Source organism: Triturus cristatus, chromosome 10 (assembly GCF_964204655.1).
Source record: "Triturus cristatus chromosome 10, aTriCri1.1, whole genome shotgun sequence".
Lineage (NCBI taxonomy): Eukaryota > Metazoa > Chordata > Amphibia > Caudata > Salamandridae > Triturus > Triturus cristatus.
This window is the reverse complement of record NC_140593.1, coordinates 570,731,415-570,752,662: the sequence shown is the minus strand read 5'-3', so window position 1 is coordinate 570,752,662 and position 21,248 is coordinate 570,731,415. Positions and strand designations below refer to the sequence as shown.

The following is a 21,248-nucleotide window of genomic DNA, read 5'->3' as shown; positions in this document are numbered from 1 at the left end:
TGTGTGCATCCACATCACTAAATGGCCAGAAGCATTGCCTCTTGCGTTGATGGGACTCCGAAGTATTCCTGACAGAAAAACAGGATGGAGTCCACGAGATACTCATTAGAAGGGCAATGAGGCAAGCATTTATTGCTGGACATAAATTGATGAAAATAACTGATGATCTGGTATTGGACTATTGCAAGGGATTGGCTGACCAAGTGCGTTCTGTCTATCACCAGGTTGGAGAGGACGCAGTTGCCAAGCAGCCAACACAGGCGCATAATTTGAATCCTGGAGACTGGGTGGTAGTGAAGAAACACGCCAGAAAGTCGTGCCTAGCATCCAGGTGGGATAAACCACGTTAAATCATACTGGTTACTACCACAGCAGTGAAGTTTGCAGGTTTATCCCAATTGGATTTGATTCATGCCAGTCATACCAAGAGTTCCAGGCCCTACTGAAGAAGAACAGCCACTGATTGAACCAGCTGAAACTGCTGAAGGTTGTGAAGTCAGAGAATCTAGAGTGATAGATTCTGAAGTAATAGACTAGAAACAACCGAGCACAAGTCGGGAGGGATGGAGACCAGTGATTGACATACCTGAAGTTGTTATTCAAACAAGAAAAAACAGATTAGAGAGACCAGAAAGTAGTGAGGATGAGATAGATTTAGAAGAAAAAGCTCAGGTAGAAGTGAATAAAGCTACTCGAAACCCTGAGCAGGAGCAGACAGGGAAAGAAGAATATACTCAGGCAGAGGTGAACAGAACTATTCAAAGACATGAGCAGGGACGAATGGAAAGAGATGAACACGTTCAGGCAGCAGAAGAACAAATTGTAGTAAGACCTGAACAGGACCAGCTGGGAGAAGAAGAACAACAAGTTTGAGCAGAAGATCAATATGAAATAAGACCTGAACAGGAGCTGATAGAGGAAGAACAGGTTCAGATGGATGAAATAACAATAATAAGACCTCAACTGGAACAGGTAGAGAGTGATCCAGAACAAGAACAGATTGTGCCTAGACACACTGAAAATATAAGAACTTTAGAACAAGGAGAGTGTGAAAGTGCAGTTCAGGTTAAAAGGGTCAAAAAGGGTGATAACTGGCCAAGTGGAGTGAAAAGATTGAGATACTATCTGAGAAAAACAAGAGAAAGACCAGAGCAAGTGAATGAGATTACTAGTCAAACTCAGTCTAAACAGTCAATTGTGAGAAACACACGAAGAAGCCCAAGACTTAGAATTTTGAACAACAAATAGAAGGCCCCTGAGTGGACCTATTTAATATTAGAAGAATTTGAGAATTTAAACTGGAGTAAGAAATCAGAAGTAGATGCTGTCCAGATTGATGAAAGAAAATTGAGGCCACATTAAAAACAAAAAGTTTGATTTTCCAAGTGAAGAAAGATGAAGAAGAAAATATCTTCAGATTAAAGGCGAAAAATTAAGTCACTGAGCAACCGAGACGAAGTTTAAAACTAAAATGTTGTAGAGTTTACATATGTAGCATTTTATTGTTGATCTCAGTATGGTTATTTCTAACAGTAGCAGTGCCTTTATTTATGATAACAAATAAGAATGATAGTTACTAATGAGAAAGCAGCTACAATAAAGGGAGCTAGAGTAGAATTGGAAGGAACAGATGAGACAGATTTTGATCACAAAGTATTCGATGATAAGTCTTTAAATGTTTTTACAAAATTGTTATTTCAATATGTAGATACAATAGAGATTAGTGATGGTTATGTCCGTATGAAATAACAAGCATCAGTGTCAGAGGGAGTTACATACCACCATTTACCTTTAACATATGGTATATAATTTAGTGTTCTAGCAAGTCTGTTTTATGAAACCGGAAAACTTCAGTATTATTTCATCTTAGATGTAGTATTTTCAGAACTTCCTATTCGAAAGAATATGAATCCAGTACTTAGTAGCCAAGATGCACAGTTCATGGGTGAATTTGTCTTAACAATGAAATCAATAGATCTAGTAAAGGCACATAAGAATTATCTAACATGTATATTACGTGAAGAAGAGAAAGTGTTTTTGAATTTAGTTGAGGGAAGGAGATCGGATTTTCAAAAGAAAGCTGCTGAACAGAAAACTCATACCACCATGGGCTGGGAAAGAGGGAATTTATACAACTGGCAAAGCTCATGCTGCGATGTCCCTGGACTTTGTGAAGAAAGGGAAAACCTGCCTCCGTAGGTTAAAGACCTATTATAATAACGAATGTATTGGTTCCAGTGAATGTGAACATAACTTCCTAATTTTGGGATGTCGGGGACTAAAAAGGGCGAACTGATCAAGTATTTCCTGGGGTTTACTACGTGTGTGGAAACAATGCTTATTATAAGTTGCCTGCACGGTGGTATGGAAACTGCTACTTTGGGATAGTATTTCAGAAAATGTATCATGTAAAGAGAATCACTGGAAACAATGAAAACACTAATGGACTAACACTGAGAAAGAGCATGTTTTTCAGAAATAGTAGGTGATGTATTTGGTGCATTAATACCTTCAGTGGGATTCATTCTGAATTCAAATAGAATTTGTAAATTGTTGACAGTAGTTGATCGTCTCTCGACTGATACTGCTGGGGGTTTCTTGATAAATACAGAAATGGTTGCAATTAGGTCTATGGTTTTACAAAATCAACTTGTGCTTGATATTTTATTAGCAAAAGAGGTAGGAGCCTATAAAATGCTGAAAGTTCAACATTGTTGTACTTGCATTCCTGATAAATGTAGGGAAATCAGAGGGTACGTTAAGAATATTACAAAACTTCATGAAGATTTGAAACCACTGGAGGTGGACAGTGTATGGGAGCGAGGAACAAAAAGTATTTCTTCAATAGGGACTTGGTTTTCTGATTCAGGGAAAAGTATTTTAGGTCAAATAATTCTTCCAGTAGTTGGTATAACGATAATAGTTTTAACAATGATTTGGTGTAAATGTTGCAGAAACAAAGGAAAAGGAAGAAATTATTAAGTGAATGGGAAAGGAAAGAAAAGAAATAATACAAGGAGATACAAATGGAGGAAGTGAAAGGTAGGATCTACAAAAAGATTAAAAATTTAGAAAACGAAGATGACAATTAGAAAGAAGGAGAATGAGAAATGCTGAAAGTTGGCATCTGGTTTGGGATGGGTAATTTTGTGATGGCTCAAAATGTCATGAGGGGATTGATGGAGCAAGGACTCGTAGAAAAGTAGAAAAGAGACTTGCTCAGAAGCAATCCACTCCTTTAACTCACTAACAAGTTATTAAAACTGTTTCGTGTAAAACTATTGCGCACCACATGAATATGCAGGTTAGTGAAGCTTGATTATGTGTTTACTAACGTGGATAACATGAACAAAGGACTAAATTCGCTTTAAACGGGAAATCTTTACTGCGCATGCGTCAACTACATCTACTAGTTATCGCTTGGAGGGAAACTCTTGCGCACGAGCAGAAGACACTAAAATGGAGTCTTAAAGAATCGCGTGCATGGCATCTGCTTAGCTGAATTGAAAACAAGCTATTCTACTAACACTAATGCGGGAAAGGGGAATAGAGTAGAGGTGGGTGGTATACAGTGCGACCACTATTTGTGAAATTAATATTTGTCTTTCTGACTATTACTAGTGCACATTTGGGCCTCATGTATAACTGAATGAAGCTGAGTAATGAGAAGACTGCATGTCCACTGAAAGTTAACCCGGAATGATGACTTCGATATTGAATGGGAGCCAAGGACACAAGTGATATTCTCTGGGAACGGATGGTGAAGAGTTCAACGATGAGGACTTGCATTCAGATTATTAATAAATTGTTGCAAGAGAATTGTGAATGCGTATGAGAACTACAAATTATAAATAAAAATTAAGGGGATGGGTTTGCGAATAGTTGAACTGATTTTAATTACACCTAAGCATGATGTGATGGAGCTTTCCCCTTGCCTGACCAATCATATTTCGTATTTGTACGATATTGAAACTTTAGTGGGTGGAACATGAAGAACGAAAGGTATAATTAAGATAGCTTTAGTTAGTTGGAAAGAGAACCAGATGCTGTGAGTCGTGGATGCAGTCCGTATAGCGGGAGAAGCTGTTGCTGGGAGAGATGCTGTGAGATGCTGATGAAGAGCCGAATGCAGAACTTGAAGCAGAACTTTCTATCCTAATTTAATTGGGTTAGGTCAGAAGATCGCGGAATAATCTCGAGGAGCAAGAGAGGGGTGCGGCACAATTGTCGGTATTCTAGAAAGGTCAACTATCCTGTCCTTAATCCTGTCCTGCAATCTTTGTCGCCTGACCTATTCCAGGGAACCCTTACCAGTCCTTTGGCCAGGGGGTTGGTCTTTCACACCATTCTTGATAACTATAATTTCACGTTATTTGCAGATGTTCTTTTCTCTGCCCTCTCACTGTCTGAGCGTTATTGTATGAGTCTGAAGTATATGCATTATGTTTAATCAATTGAATTTTTTCTCCCAAGAATGATGGTGACTGCACTGTAATTTGAAGTGGTTCACATGCATTTAATTTAGATATAGATTTTAAATTTTCCCGAGTCTGTGGTTATTTACTTCAAGGTATAGAAAAGTTAGAATTATGTTAATGACCACCATCAACTAGTTCAACTAATGGTCCATCGACCAGAGGAAAGAACTTTTGATCAGTGAAGGGTTAGTTTGAGATGAATAGAGGTACCAAAAAACTAATCCTGATTGAGGAAAATATAAAACTTTGACAAACCAGCGGTTTACTCAATTGTGTGTTTATGGGCCCAGGTGAGTATATGGTAGAGTATCTGTTGCTGGTACACCGCTGGATCAACCATACAAGATTCCTTCTGGGATGCTTTAAGGTTACATACTATGCCGTAAAGATCGGAAATCTGACATTTGTCTCCCTATTTTGTTTGAACCCATTTTCTCAAATTGTGCGAGTGTACTATCAAATGTTTTAGTGGACTGCACCTAACCCGGTAATCACTGAAAAGTCTGTATCAGTTCAAACAGTTTAACAGATCCACTTTGGAAAACGTCCCCACCTCCCTACAGATTCTCATATATTCATCATTGCCTCTGTTCAGCAAGGCCAGGGTGAGCTAACAGTTGTTTCCGAAAAGAGCAAAGGGAGACAGGTGGCTTCTGTTTACAAAGATTGTGCCATATCAACCTGGGTTCATATAGTGAACCCTGGTCACTAGGGACACATTCATTTCTAAATCTGACATTCGTATACGATTTCGCGGTTAGTGGCGGCGGACCCTCTTTACAATGTCAGTAGTGCATTATATGCAAAAATGGGCAATTTTAAGTCCGCTCTTTCCTGATCCCATTAATACTGCATTCCTGTCGAATGTGTGCTGCAAGCAAGTGTTAAGAGAAAAGAGAAAAAAAAATAAAAGAAAAAAGGAGGGGACAAACCCAGTAAAACCTTAAGAACCAGGGGATGTAAGCATATTATAAACTATTGCTCCTAAGGGATTTGCTTACACACTTAATTGTAGCATACATATGAATCTATGAGAGGAAGGTGAAACATAATACTTAACAGTTAATGTAGACTTATCCCATTGTATAAAAATAAATTGTGGGGAACATGTATGTGTTGTAACCAATACTTTTAAACAATGGGTAACCATGTTATTTCCATATTTAAAACATAAGGGGATACAATAATCACACATATATACCCATCAGTAAAAGAAGAATGCAATGCATAACAAGATGGTGCATATATGTATTAATCTGCTTTTGCCTAATATTATGCTCACGAGTCTGTTTAAGATGTTAAGTTAGCACTGGATTACATGCGGAGCAAGAAGCGGAGGGTGCATCAATGTTTGTGTCTCAGAATAAGTGGACAAACCCAGCCATTCTAAGGAATATATGCTTGAGCAAAAATTCCAACCCCAGATTCTGGATGAGGAAAAAAAACAGACTAATGTACACCGAGATAACATAAAAATCCCTTAACAGTAGTAAAAAGTATGTTTTAGAACTAAACCAACAAACACCAGTCTAGTGGAACATGTATTGAAACTCAGATTGGCAAGGACGGAAAACACACAAGGCTAACAAACAAAATGCATCAACCAGATCAATAAAAAAAAAAATAGCCCATGAGCAACACACTAATTTTAAGACTACAAGTCCTTCGTAAACAAGGGTTTATATTGCGCTATGTGATTCAAGCAGCTCCTTTGTAAGGGTGAACAGTACTGGGTAGTCAGCAGCCCTTGTGTTGCCCTCACAAGGGATCGGCTTGGACCCCGGCAGGACACATGCCCTTATGTTTTCTCGCAGTTATTGATGACAAAGTTCTCAACATAGCGCCGAACTACTCAAAACCTTTTTAACGCCAAGTATGACTAATACCACATCACAGGGAATACACATTTTACTGACAATGACAAATATGACTTCCAGTTATCAATCATTGCTTTGTTTAAATGAATACTGACTGACCAAGCTTGGTAATCCAGGACATAAAGTGTTTTAATTTGGCAGTCTTGAAACTAGTAAACAGTTGGTCAGTAGTAGCAGCACAGCCTGGGATCTTTGCCCCTTTGAGGGATTACCTACAATGATGAAGTGCGGCTGTGTAGGAAAGAGTTAACGATCCAGGTTTAAGAGCAAGGAATTTTAAAAGGGTGCCAGAAACCTAACAGTACTAGAGGTCTTCATCATTTTGTGCTTACAAGAAGCAATTTACACCTCAATGTGCTTTGGGCCTTCAATCATTAGGTCACTTTGTTCAAGGAAGGAACACATACCTTTCAGTTTAGGAGTTCATCAAAACATCTGGATCTCAGGTTAAATCTTCCCACCCGCCTTTCCCACCGACATTCACTTAAGAATCAATAAATCTAAAGCCTCCGCCCTCCAATAGTCGAATGCTAAAGACAGACCTTTCCTCCAAACATTCTGCTTCTGTTCATAGCGCTGGCTGTCACTTCTTCCAATTATTGAATATCTACTAAATGCTAAAAGGTCTCCTCCCATTCCAAAAAGCTGGCTGCACATTACCACCATCTCCAGGGTACCAGAGTACCAAAAGGCCTGAGCCCGCTAATCCTCAAGCCAACTTCCTCGTCCTAGTTCACCTCCAGCTGAATCTCCATCGTCTGACACTGGAGAGCTGAATTTCATGAAGTGACATAATATCCACACCATTCTCAAAAGTTAGTCTCTTCTGAAATTAATATTGAGACCCTCAACAACTATTTTCCTTCAGTGGAATGAGCTCTCCACCAAAGTTCTGGTAGTTGAAAGAGTCATCATAACGTCTCGCCTCCACCAGGAGAAAGAGTATCTTAAATTACAGACATGGTGCAATCTGTGAAAAAGGTGAATTCAAATAGTCTCCAACCCCAGAAAGGTGCCTTTTTATTACAAACTGGGACGAGAGCAAAGGTAAAATCTGTGAGATGTGTTACGGACAGGTTATTTATCCTTCACATCTATTAGGTGATCAAAAAGGTCTAAATGTTTGAGCCTACTTGTGCCCAGGAAAGTAGTCTGCTTTCTTCAGGACCACAAAGATCCGATTCCTGTGGTAACAGGTGCGATACTATCCACCTGGAACTCTGGTAAAAAGAACAATGGCATTGTCAACTGGGATATCTATTGTGGGATATCTATTGCTATCCCCTGGAAACAAATTAATACAGAATATGAAAACACATTGTTACATCTTCACAGTAATATACTATATACGTGGATTTAGAACTTAGAGAGGGTAACAATGATTATAAAGCCCGTGGATAAAGGAGTAAGGACGAGAGATCTATAACTGAATGGCGGAGATTACTAGGGAATATCCTACACTATAAGAGGTTACGGAGAGATACCACCGACATAAAGGAGGTTTCCTTCATGGTCAAGGGAGCTCTCAAAAATTGCAGGGTGACTGAAACGTAGGCATCTTTCCTGATTGAAAAAGAACCCAATATGCCCTATTTTTTTATTCTGCTCAAACTATACAAAAATACTTTTCCTCCCACCCGGGATGACACACTGTCTCCTGTATCGGATCAGCTTTGGAACTATCATCACAATTTTGTGATTATATGCTGAAACCTTTGCAAACTAAAACGCAGCCCTCTTTAAAGGACACAAAGGACTAACAAACTAAAAGCTATGTCCTTAGCTCCAGAGAAAGAACAGTCACTGACCCTAGACGTGGAATCATTATATATGAACATCCCTCATGAAGCCACACTGGAGGTGATCGAGAAACTATTGAGTCCTGGAAAGGTTGATTGAATAACGCAACACCTGTGGAGTTCATTCTTGATTGAGCTCACATGGTGATCACAAGAAAGGTATTCGAATATAAAGGGGATTTCGGTTTGCTGACATGTGGGACACCCATGGTGAGTACCTGTGCTCCCAGCCTAGCACGCCTGTATGTCCACAACTTTTAAACATAATACATCTACTGTGATGAAAATCCATACCTCAAACAAATGAGGTTGTGGAAAAGATATATAGATGACATCCTGGTTTTCCAGAAATGCACAAGGGAGGAAGCTCTTGAGTTTTCCAAATGGGTCAATGTCTCTTTTCTAGGATTCACAATGAATGAGTAACGCAGAAATGCCCTTCCTGGACTTAAGAATATACCAAGAAGAGGGCGTCTTAAAAACAGAGGTTGAATATACATCCATGGACAAAAAAAGCCTTTTATGTTTTAAGAGTTATCACCCCGATCACCGAGGGAATGCTTACCTATAGGACAAATCCTAAGACTTGGACACACTGTACTAAGTCTGCTAAATACACAGTAATATATTACGTGAGAGGAATTACCCAGAGAGATCAATAGGGCAAAAAAGAGCCATGAAAAACAGGGAGGCCTTGCTGGGCACATACACAAAAAAAGCAAGCATTGGCATAGCCAATAGGTCTTGCCTTCGAGACCTTTTAAGTGTTTAGCCATGCAGCATATTATCCTGGGTGCTGACCCACTAGGGATTGAAGGGCTATACAAATGTTATATTGTAAAGTATTTAAAAAGTCGGAAAAATGTGGTGAAATAGTGCATTTTTTCAGCTCACATTTCCAAAACTAGGATGCAACAAAAAAAAAAAAAAAAAGAAAAACCTTCTTGAAACCCTGGTGGAAAGAAAAGTACTCCGGTGCGGCTGTGTTTGTGCCCGGAAAGCTGTCTCAGACCGGGCTGCCACACACGACAGGGGCTGAAGCCATATGAGCCCAATGGGCATTGCGCATTGGTGAAGTGGTGGCTGGAGGGGGAACTGGCACGACCACGAGAGGGGACGGAGCTCTGGTGAATATTGGGGAAGAGGGAAGGACTACTGCTGTGCTCGAATAAAGGTGCTTCTGAGCGGAATGTATATCCATTCCTTCCCACTGTTTTGCCAGTGACTACAGGTACCAGGAGATGCCAAGAATATTGCAGCCAGCTAAGCATACATGATTAAAATCAAATCAAAATAAATATAAATCCTTCTTGCTTGCTATTTGAATACAAGATTGAACCTACATGACCCAACGAAAGTGGAGAATGTTTATTGGCTTCTAAAAATGTTTCAGTACACCAGTTCCCCAGGCTGAACAGAAAATAGCGTTTTCATTAAAAACGTGGTATAGCAGGACTGTAACAACTAGACAGAGCCTCTGAAAACCTACAAAAGTTCACAGCAAAGAAGTGCCTTTATTGACAAGTCAGTCATTAATCCTGTTAACATCTGCTGTGATATTTGATTTCCGGGAAGGTCAACTCAGACTTTCATCCTTCCAAGGTAAGTAAACTGGGTACCATTAAATTGGGTAACATTAACAAGTATTCTTTGCAGCGCTTTGAAGCAAGAGGTGTGTGGAAACAAAAGCTTCATATAAACAATGTTAAATTATTAAAATTACCATAATGATCAGAGTATGCTAGACTTTAGTCAGTTTCTTCAGAGTGAATTAAAAATGTTGCCTTATTTGGAATCTTAAGACCTGGACTTTGGCAGATCAACTCACGAGCTCTGTGAACAACATTAGCAGATATGCCTTTGAGCCATATTTCTGACTCTTTGTCACACTGTTTCAAAACTCTAAACAATTTATTCTTTTAAACTGGTCCTACTTTCCTCTTTTGTTATTGTCTGGGACTCGCCTTAGTTTGCCTAAGTGCAGTATAAAAGCTGCTCATTTTCTTTCCCGTTAGGGGTTGGGAACCTGTGATCTATCACAGGCCACTAGGGGAATCAGGGCTTTTGTTATAGCTGCCATCTAACCCAATGACATGAGCGCACAGCCAGTTGTCGCGGTTTCCAACCAGCAATACTTCACATTAAGTAGAGATTAGGACTTTGAAGTAACTGCTCCTATACCCATGCATTCTGGCTGTTACTGTCTTTGGCTCTTTCCCCCATCATTGTGACAGCAGTGCCCCTAATACTTCCTCAAGTCACCATTTTATCTGCTTGTTACTACTGTCCTGCCCGTCAAAGTAAAAGAAAAGGACACTTTCTTTATAAAGTCGATCTACGAGGAACAGCAAAAAAAAAAAAGAAAAAAAAACTTAACCCTACCAGCCTGCTGATCTAGATCTAAGAAAGCTGGCATCTTCTGCAAATTGCCAGTTTAGAGCTCAAAGACTGGACTCCAACTACCCTGCTGCTCAAAGAAAGAATGTCATACTACGCTCACCTTTATACTGTAGTCTAATAATTTAGATATAAATATACTAACCCTATTGCAAACTACAGCATCACTTTTACCTTCTAAGGTCACTCTATCTGACTTCATAGGACGAGTACTTCACTCAGTATTGTGCCTGTCTATACTAGTTTCATTCCCTACCACCTTGAATAAATAAGTTTAGACTGCTTCCAAAACAATACTACTCTGAACATCAGCTTCACCCTACCACCAACCTAATACACCCTTAAGAAAAGTACACACATCAAAATCTAGCACGGTCCTCGTTTAAATGGTAGACAACTGCAAATTGGAGGATGAACACCCAAGACTACCAATATGACCAAAGAGACAAAAAATGAGGTAATGTAGAAGTCATATACAAAAACTCAATTCACTCCAAGAGTTTGAAGATTGAACATTCCTCCATTTTTGAGTGTCAGTGGGACGGAAAACTGAATGCTCAATTTTCACCATAGTTCACTCTACATGCCACATCCAGTCAATCTCCTATTTACTGAGCAAGTGACACACCTAATCATAAGTAATTTGAGCATCAACTTCAAAAACATTTTGCACAGGCTTTCAATGTGCATTGAGCTGAATCTGCCGTCACCCTCATACGTGAAGGTTACTACCCTTCATCTTACTGCCAAGAAGGGCATTCTAGAAATATTATATATATCCCAGTGAAAGGGTTGGACTATTTTCTTGCCCATTTCTCTCTCCTCGTTAAAAAAAAAAAAGTTACAAGCGGTGAACCAATTTGACCCAAACACCGGTCATAGAATATAAAGAAAGATGCAATCTCTGGGAGTAGAAAGATCCCTGTGGCATCCCTGGTAACCTCTCTATGGAGTAGGAACTGGTCAAAAAATTGAAGGTTAACATTTAAACTGCATGAGGAGGTACACTGGCAACGACTGAAAGAACACCTACCAGGGGAAACATCAATACCAAAGGTGACTATTGCTCATGTGCTCATGGATTAAATCACACAAAAAAGGTTAGATCCATACAGCAAGCTTTGCAGCACTGTACTCAAAATTAGTAAGACTTGCACCAAAAAAATACACTACCAGTTTATTCTTGTCAGTTTATCTGGTAAAATATTTTGTATTACTAAGTTATTGTGGTGTATTGTAACACTTCAATCTCATGCGCGTTGCCAGGAAAGTGCCATCTATCATCAAATTTCATAGATAGGACTTCGCTATTTGTAAAGCTTTTCATGAAACTGAAAAGCGAACCATCAGCATTATTTGAATATCCTTTCAACGTTTGGGACCGCATCTCCAGTTAGCCCATTTCATGGCAGCAGCCCATGGATAAATGGCACACCAGTGCGAGAGCTCTGTCATGAGAGGAGCCCAAAGTTCAGGAAGCATTAAAAAAAAAAAAATGATTAGAATGTTTTGGAAAATTGTGGAGGAGGTCACTCTGCTGCACTTAAATAAACTTGCTTAGGTGCAAGTTCATCTCGTCCGCTCTCCTCAACATATTACATTCCTCTAATCTTCAACGTATCCCTGGAGAGCGTTACGTTACCTTGCTCATTAATTGTAACAAGACCATGGCTGACATCAATTAAAACACTCATCTCAAAATCAAGACTAAACAAGCCAAAAATCTAATATGAAACATGAAAGAAAAAAAAAAAAAAAATGAAGATCAACCAAATGCACGTGGCAACAAAATCTAGCCATTGAGAATCTTGCAACACACAAAGAAAGAAAAGGAGTGCATAAATTGTGTCTTAGAGACACAAGTAAAAAAAGTCATCTGAGAAAAGTCTTAAAGATTGTAAAACTGAATTTGAAACTTGGCATCCCTCCTTCCAAATTCTAGTATAATTAAAAGAAAAGTTGTTGCCCGAGTCTTCAAGAAGAAAGCAAAAAGCATTGAACTCTTCCTATATAACTGACCCAGGTGAGAAAGCCACATACCAGAAACTTTATGCCAATAGTCATGGTCAGGAAAATTGTCATCTCTCAACAGTAGAGCAAAACTATAAACTTCCTGCTTTTCTCAAAACATTATTCCTGCCAACTCCTAAAGGTTACCAGCACTGCCCTTGCCACCCACAGGACAAAAGTGATCAACTGCTCCCTCAATCTAGGAGAAATCACTGAGTGCCTAAAATAGGTTGGGTTACACTACTTCATATACTTCACCCAGATACTCACAAAAAATCAATTCAAGGATGCCCATCCAACACCTAAAATTAAATTCCACTAAAACTGAATTACTCCCACTTTCCACAACTTTGCTCCTTTCCATTACAACCTTCCAACATTTCTGACAAGTGCACCAAGGGTATGAATATCCAGCCATTTGGTCCTCTACTTAAGAGGAGGCAGCAAGCAATTGGTCTGCTGTCCTAGAAGTGCTCTGTGCAGAGTCCCTTTTCCATATCTACTAGATGGTCCTGTGACCTGTATAAAATGCAAATTTTAATGTCCTTATGAGGGCCTTAAGGACTAGCGAGATACAACTGCGGCACCCACTAATAACATCTGATCCTTCTAGTTAATTTATAGACCCTTCTGGCTTTTCCTCCTTGCCGTCGCCCTCTCAGATCCCCCCAGTATCAGATTTTTTTACGCAGTATCAGGCCTCTTCCAAAACATGTGGTGGAACTCTCGGATCTGCTATCTTCACTTTCACCAGATATTGGTTTCTTAACCGAAACCTGGATGAACTCCATCACTTTACCAGCCATTGCGGTAGCACTCCCAGAAAACGACCGCATGTTGAGACATGACAGAGGGTAGGACAGGAGGTGGTTAGCCATTATATTTAAAGAAACTGTTAACGTCTCACTCAGAAACGTTACTAGCGATTGGGCAGAGAACTGTTTTTAAGGTTGAAGTCTCCCCTCTGGATTGTTGGAGGGGCGCTCTTGTATATCGTCCTCTGGGACCTAAAAGAGATTTGTCAGTTTCTTACTGAATTTATTTCTCTCTATGTCCTTATATCCCAACAAATTCTTTTGTTAGGCGATTTCAACTTTCATGGTGAAGATTCTAACTAAGGTAGCACAGCTTCTCTCTGATTTAACCAGGTTAGGTTTAAACCAGAAAGTTATAGGGCCCGCCCATCTTGCAGGTCACACACTATTTGATATTTATGAATTCTTCATCTCTGTTCTGTGACGCCCCTCAACCGCTCCTTTGGACAGACCATTTCTCAATCTGCTTTCAGGTTGCAAAGTCTAATGTGACGGAACATACTAAGGCGGCTTTAAATAAAAGTAGCAGACACAGATGCAAAATGTTTGACTCCTTTGTTAAAGAGTTTTAATTGAAGATTACAGCTGTAGATAGACGTGGATAAAGCTTTAACTGACTATCACTTCGCTTTAAACACAGCATTTGATAATACAGGGCCTGCTAAAACTTGCTCAAATACGAACCAGGGCACGGACACACACACACCCTGGTATACATCAAAACCGCAAACTGAGAAAGCACGGTGTAAAAAATGTGAAAGACTGTGGTGCCAGTCAAAATATCATGTTTATAAGGAGGTCTATAAATCATCTTTAACGACTTATAACATACAAAAAGCTTGAGGGATAACTTTCTCAACAAATTAATTAGGCGAGAAACTCTTCGAAAGAGTTATTCAAAGTCCACAATACTTGAATGAACCCCCGTGCCTGGTCCTTAGAGATTCAACCATCACAAGTTTTACTTCAAATACATAATTTATGCAATTTACCAGCACTTCCCTAAAATAGCTGAGCAAGAAAGCAGACCGCTTTATTCCAGTCTGCAGCTTCCTAACATGCTTCTGCCTTCGGCAAAAGTAAGTCACTCTCTCCTGAATTAATTCAGAAAGTGTGGGCAGCTGCCAATTCATAGTCTCCGTTAGACATTTGTACTCCTAGTCTCTGTGACCTTGTCTTGTCAGCTTGCCCCTGTCATTTGCTCCATATTTAACTTATCCATCAGCATGGGGAAGTTCCCCTTAGACTGCAAAGCCGCACAGATCATTCCAATTCAAAGAAAGGTCACCTATGGACCTTTACAACTATCAACATATTTCTCTGCTTCCTTTACTGGGCAAGCTATAGGAAGAATTAAGAAATGTTCAACTTAAGGAGTATCTTGAAACTAAGGTTGTTGGATCCATCTCTATCGGGCTTTAGACCCATACACAGCACCAAGACAACTTCTAATAGTTACTGACCAAATCGACATGGGTACTTCATCATTGCCTGTACTGCTGGACCTATCCGCAGCTTTCAACACTATCCCATCTCAGAATGCTGCAGAGGCTGCAGGAGATAGGAATTCATGGCACAGCAATAAAATGGTTAAAGGATTTTTTGACTAGTTGAACCCATGGGTTCTTATAAATAGCGTACCTTACAACTAGATAAGGGAGTGCTACGGGCTTTTGTCTGAGCTCTCCACTTTTTAATATATACATAGCCCCCTTTGCTAAAAATCGTCAGGGCTTTTTGTTTTGAACCACTGTCTTACGCAGATGATACGCAGTTAATTTTTACACTTTGCAGAGATCTGCACAATGTAAAAGCACACTTTTCCACCGCCATAACAGCCATTGCGACCTGGATGACGGAAAACTGTCTTCAGTTGAACGCCAATATAGCTGAGTATGCCCTTTGGGAACGACCAACAGCTTTGGACACCTGACTGGTGGTCATCGGGATTGGGATCTGCACCTACTCCTAAATTGGTTGTAAAAAATGGGGTTGTTCGCCTAGATCACGCACTTAATATGAAAGAGCAGGATAAGACCACCATAGGAGCTTGTTTTAATATGCTGTGCTTTTTACTGAGAGTTTTCCCTCTTCTACTACATTCTATGAGGGAAACCTTAGTTCAAGCATTGGTCATTAGCCACCTGATTATTGTAATGGCTTATTAGCGTCCATCAACGAGACAATAATAAACTGCAAGTGGTCCAAAATACTGAAGCACGTCTCATTACCAATCTTACACCCAGAACGGCTTCCTCTCCCAGTTTGCGCTCTCCACTGTTTACCAATTCGTAAAAGAATCATTTTTAAAATGTGCTGAAACACACATTCTTAAACAGCCAAGGCCCGAGCTACTTGTTTTCAAAGCTTTCTCCTTATCAGTCAGGTAGATTATTAAGATCTAGTGACAAAGCCCTGCTAACAGTACTTTGGATAAGAATGTCTAGCACAGGAGGCAGGCATTTCTCTTATTTAGCCCCTCTGTATTGGAATGAGCTTCCACTCTACTTACATCAATGAGCTAATTATTTTACATTCAGAAAACTTAAGACCGAGTTGTTTGTGGCATTAAAAGTTTGATTACCTGGGCTATGCGGAGATACCCCTTCTGGGCTGATTAGTGGGTGTATAGATTAAACTAACATAACAGATTGAATCTTAGAAGATTTAAAAAAAAAGAAAAAAAAAAAAAAAAAAAAAAAGGAGGCAAGACATCCTTTTAAGGACAAGGACAATATTAAGCCTCCTGAAAAGTAAGCCAACATCGCTTTTACTGACAGCAGGAATACCGCCAACATATCATGCCACCGTGCACTTAGACTAAGCAATGTATCTTGATGCTCATGTCATTTTTGTTTGTTTAGCATAGCTGTCAGGAGACCTTGTGTGATCAACAGAAAAATAGCTTCAAGAAGCTCTAGTGGTTCGAATGTTGCTTAATACAGATAGGAGGGATCTGCATAAAGGGGATATATAATGTACCATAGCAGATAGGATCACTTGGATATAACTCTTTATTTTCTACTTTTTAAAGCACTATTGAAAGTGGGTGTTGTACATGTTGAGTCCCTCAATTGCAGCATAGGCCTGGGCAGAAGGTGTGCTTCTGCTGCTAAAAGAGGGTACTTGAATTAACTTTATGCCTTGTTGCAAATCTTATGCTCACTACCGTAAGCCTGAATTGGCTATGGTCACAAACCAATGATGCTATAAGCCAGTTGCCCTATATATGATATATTTATCGCGAACTATTACTACAAAGGCAGTAGGTAGGGCTTATTTATTGTGAAACACCTGCACCAATAGGTCTCTTAGGGTGGTTTATTATTGCACTGTGGCAAGTCTGTTGACAAGTATTTCAATACATGGAATGTAACAAATTAAAGCACTATGCAAGCATTGTTTTGCTAGTTACCTCTCTGACAAACCCATGATGTAGAAGATTTTCAGTAAGACTATCCTAGTAAGGTTGTCCCATGAGAGTCTGGATACAGTTTGTTAGGGCGAAAAACCAATGATGAAGCCTACAGATCTGATTGCTATGCCAGATATCGGTTTATTATGAAAAGTTATAACAAAGGCAGTAGGTCTGAATTCTTTATTGTAAATGCTTATGTCGAAGCCAATAGACCTTTAATGATGAATTATTACAATGGTGTAAACTCGACAGATTTCTTGCAAGGGATCTCACAGATAAGTGTTAATAGGTAAGGACTTTGGTGTTGGTTACCTACTTTGACAAACCCTGGAGGTGGACAATTTGCTCTCCAATAATCCTTGCTAGGTCCCCTTAGGAAAGTTTGTAAAGTGCGAGTGTGTGTGTTTATTATTTAGATTGAACCGGAGAGTTATGGTCTGGCAATCAAAAATATAATTAATAAATACACATAGGAACTTTGGGTTACCTCTCTTCAGCCATTGATCTATGCAGGTTTAATTCACATTCAGTTTAAAGCCATGACCGTGCATAGCATGAGACATTGGGTTAGCCCACTTCATCCAGTCGCTCTATTGACCTGTGAGGGATGGTATTTTACCTGATCACATATACATATCTACCTGAAATTGGCCTTCAGTGCTCATACTGAAGTCGGTTGTAAAGTCCTCTTTATCCTCTCCTTTGTATTTTGTTTGAGCACTTGACTACTCTCAAGACAGGGATTAGGGCTGCTGACTGATGCTCTTCATTTGCAGTGCATCGCATCCCACCGGGTCACTGCTTCTAACCCATGCGGCAAACTTCAAATGGTATAAGTGTAACATTGTTCTACCATTCCAAGATGTCCACCCAATGCTAGGTTTTATTTACCTACATTTTTTAATGCAAAGCATGTGCCTGCCATTTTTATGCAGCAACCTCTTCTTTTTTCCATTTTTATTCTTTTACGTTATCCTGCATATGCTTTTTAAGTTTGTTATATTGTGCATAGATTAGTGTGTGAATGTAAAAATAAGCCAGTACACTAAATGGATGCCCGAGTGCATAGATGAGACAGTAGGTTTATGATAAAGTATTAAGTACCTAAACTTACCAGGGACTGAAAAGACAATTGTAGGTCAGGACTAAAAGCATTGCCCATGTTTGCTGTTTTTAGGTGGTGTGGTATCGGTCAGGGAGTAGTTGTCAATGACAGTAAACACATGATAACGGAAGTGTCAGGCAGTGGACAATCCTGGACCCTTTTAAAGCGGGAATTATAATAAGATGGCCAGAATAAGGTACCTGTAATTGTTAACAATCTTCTTTTGAACAGAAAGAACAACACTCTACACTTTTGTATTCAACTTAAATAGTATTGACCATAAGCGGGCCATGGAAATATACAGTCAGTTATAAGATGTGATGGGCTGTAAGAACTGATTTTCCTTATTGAAGCTAGATCTACAACAGCCTTTAAAAGGGGTATTCAGCCAGTCTTACTCATACACGCTTCCAGCTTGACTGAGGATCGATGCGGCCACATTTATAAGCTTTTTCATCACATTTTTCTATGGACTATCTAAAAACAAGCTGCTAAACAAATGTCTGCAATAATCTATGTAATTTAGGACCCCCTTGAGAATTTAATGCATCAGACCCAACTTAAAAGCAATATTTGACTTTAAATAAATGATTTTTTTAAAACTACCTTTCAAAAATATCTTGTGATTTCTTTTTATGTAAAAGACTCAGTAAAACTGTGTGCAATATGCGAATACTACTTACGTGTACACATTTGTTTGTAAAAAAAAAAATATTTCAATACAAGCTGAATATTCTCCATCATAAAAAAAATGTAATTCCCATGTAATTGTTCTTTGCTATATTGTCTATATTAGTAAAGTCTATTTTTCATCAAGCTAGTTTTAAATGGCAGGTATACATTAAGCACTTTTTTCCAAACCCCAACTAGTCTAGTACTTTTCATGGCCAATTTATGATCCTAAAGCTATAAAACTAGAAAGGATTTAGCAAGAAGGTACTTCTTAACATTGTTGCTGTAAGTATTAATTCAATTGAAAATACCAGTAGTTTTGTAGATAAAAAACAGCACAAAGATGGTAAACCAATCTGCAACCACTACTATGTGCTTTTATGGAGCATTATTCTGTAGCAGCGGTTACTAATCTTTTTCTGCTGAATCATCACTCGAATCCATTGACCCCTACTGAGTCATTATTATAAGCGGGGGACCCCTGGCCTATGCAATTTTTAAGATTTAAAGATCAAAACAATACACAAAAACACAAACAAAATCATACAACAAAAATGTTCCAAAATTGAATTAGTTTTAAATCATAATCAAACAAACATACAAAAGGCTTTCACTTTGCTTGTCCTTGCTAGCATTTTCACTCAATATTTTGAATTTAATGTTTTGTACTTCATTATTCCATGACTTGTACGTCACTTTTCAAGAAAGCTAGGTTTATTTACGCAATGCACTGCTCATTTGAGAATTGTGTGCAAATGTTTTGCCTTTAATGGCCATATCTTCCGCCGTATCAAATGTGTGTGGCAGCACTCAATTTAAACTTACAAGCGACATTTAAAATCAAAAGAATCTCTTTGGACAAGCTTGCACAAACATTCTTTCTTGACACTTACAGGGTCATTAACAGTTTCAGAGAAGAGGGGAGGTAGCTCTGGGAAGCAGGCAAGAATAAGCTGTATCAGCACCAACGAGAAATACGTGAAGAATGTGGCATAACGAAACACATCGATATCCGCATCCTAAAATTAAAAAATAGAATCCAGACAGTCAGTAAAACAGCATAGCAATTCCCGCAAATCATATTAAATACTACAGGAGTACACAATTAGCAAGAGCATTTAAACCCACTTCCCTCTACAGGCAAATACCTAAAATAAAACAATATTAAACTGAAAAATAAGACTTGGTTATTGGTGTTAAATATGAGAGTTAAATGTGTAGATGCCCATGTGCCATCCAGCCCAGCCATAGGTAAAATGGAGGGACAATGGGCATGTCTTTACCAGGTGGAAACAACCATTCGTTGCGGTTGCATGTGAGGAATAACTCCAAGTGTGCCGATTAAATGGGAGGCCTGAAGATGAAAATTCATAGCACTCTTTTCAATGCAGGCCTTATCCTTTTGTTCATTTTTCTGCTGTGGATGGAGAAAAGCTGGTTTGATACTCAGTGTCCTTTCTATTAGCGAGTGCATTTCTGCTGCCATGCATCTCTCCTCCACACCCATTAATTTCTGTAGATTTCTTTATCTGAAACACAGTTATCCTAACAGGACACAGTGAGTTTAGGACCGCACTATATAGTGTTCACTTTTCTCAAGTTATTTTGTTTGAGGTGTCTTTCTTGAAACATGTTGAATTATACTGCAGTATCTTCCAGTCAGCATTATTGAAACAAATGAGACTGAGCATTTAATTATATTCTTGATATATTTTCTACAACACTGTCATACAATAGGTTTGAAGAAACAATTTTTAAACTTGGGTGAATTCTTGTTCCGATCTGAAATAACCCAGACACCATGACACGGTTGATTATAAATTGGTACGCGGTACATGCGATTTTCTAGGACACCCACATGGGTTAGATTTTGTACATTATTGCATGATGTGCGTACAGGTGTTGCCATTTTTGCCAGATGGTATTTTGTTGCATGTAATTGATACAGCCTTACATGATGAAACTTTACAGCACATTGCTCGTTCTACGTCTAGTGACTAGAACTAGACTACACTTGTAACCTGGGATCAGGTGACCAAGGCCGAAACGCATCTGGTGCGGTGAATAAACACTTTGTTTCACCTTCTCCCATGTGAGCGCTTTAACTTTACTTGAGGGTTAAGAATTTGGTGTGGCGTGAAAAGGCATGGGATGGAGTAGTGTAGTTTGGAGTATGCATGGTGTGGTAGCGCATTGCCATTACAGATAACATATTGCAATTGAAATGACCATTACATTTGCACTAAAATACGGTTTTACTGCACACAAACAATGTGTGGAAATGTCATCACCTAGTATAGTGATACGTTTTGATCCTATTCAAATGTTTATCTCCAACACTCGTCAAAATTACAACAAAAAAGTGGTTTTGTTTGTACTAATTGATATATTCTGAAATATCAGCACAGTTAATTTTTAGGTCCCAGCCTGTCAGACAGTGCAGCAGGTCTGGTTTGTTTACAGCATCTTGGGGACATTTTTAAAGCTTCTCTGGGAATACCTTCTGCGCTTTGCTTACCACTGGCTTTGTGGTTTGTAACTCACATTTGCCTGCTTTCTATTTGCTGGCTTTCTTTTAGGCTGTTCAGCTTCAGTCTGTCCCTTCCGTTACCCAAACCTATTTACAGATATCCAGTACTGGTGTAAGAACACCCTAAACAGGCCTTTAAATCTTTAA

General features: G+C 39.1%; 1 protein-coding gene across 3 annotated transcripts in view; it reads right to left on the bottom strand.

The window, feature by feature from the left end:
* Positions 1–21,248, bottom strand: part of ABCC1 (ATP binding cassette subfamily C member 1 (ABCC1 blood group)) — a 1,390,768-nt gene that overhangs the window by 1,187,205 nt on the left and 182,315 nt on the right. For all 3 annotated transcript variants that reach the window (XM_085632083.1, XM_085632084.1, XM_085632085.1), the window contains exon 5: positions 19,465–19,590. In XM_085632083.1, coding sequence (XP_085488209.1) covers positions 19,465–19,590 — 126 coding nt within the window. The remainder of the gene's footprint in view (positions 1–19,464; positions 19,591–21,248) is intronic.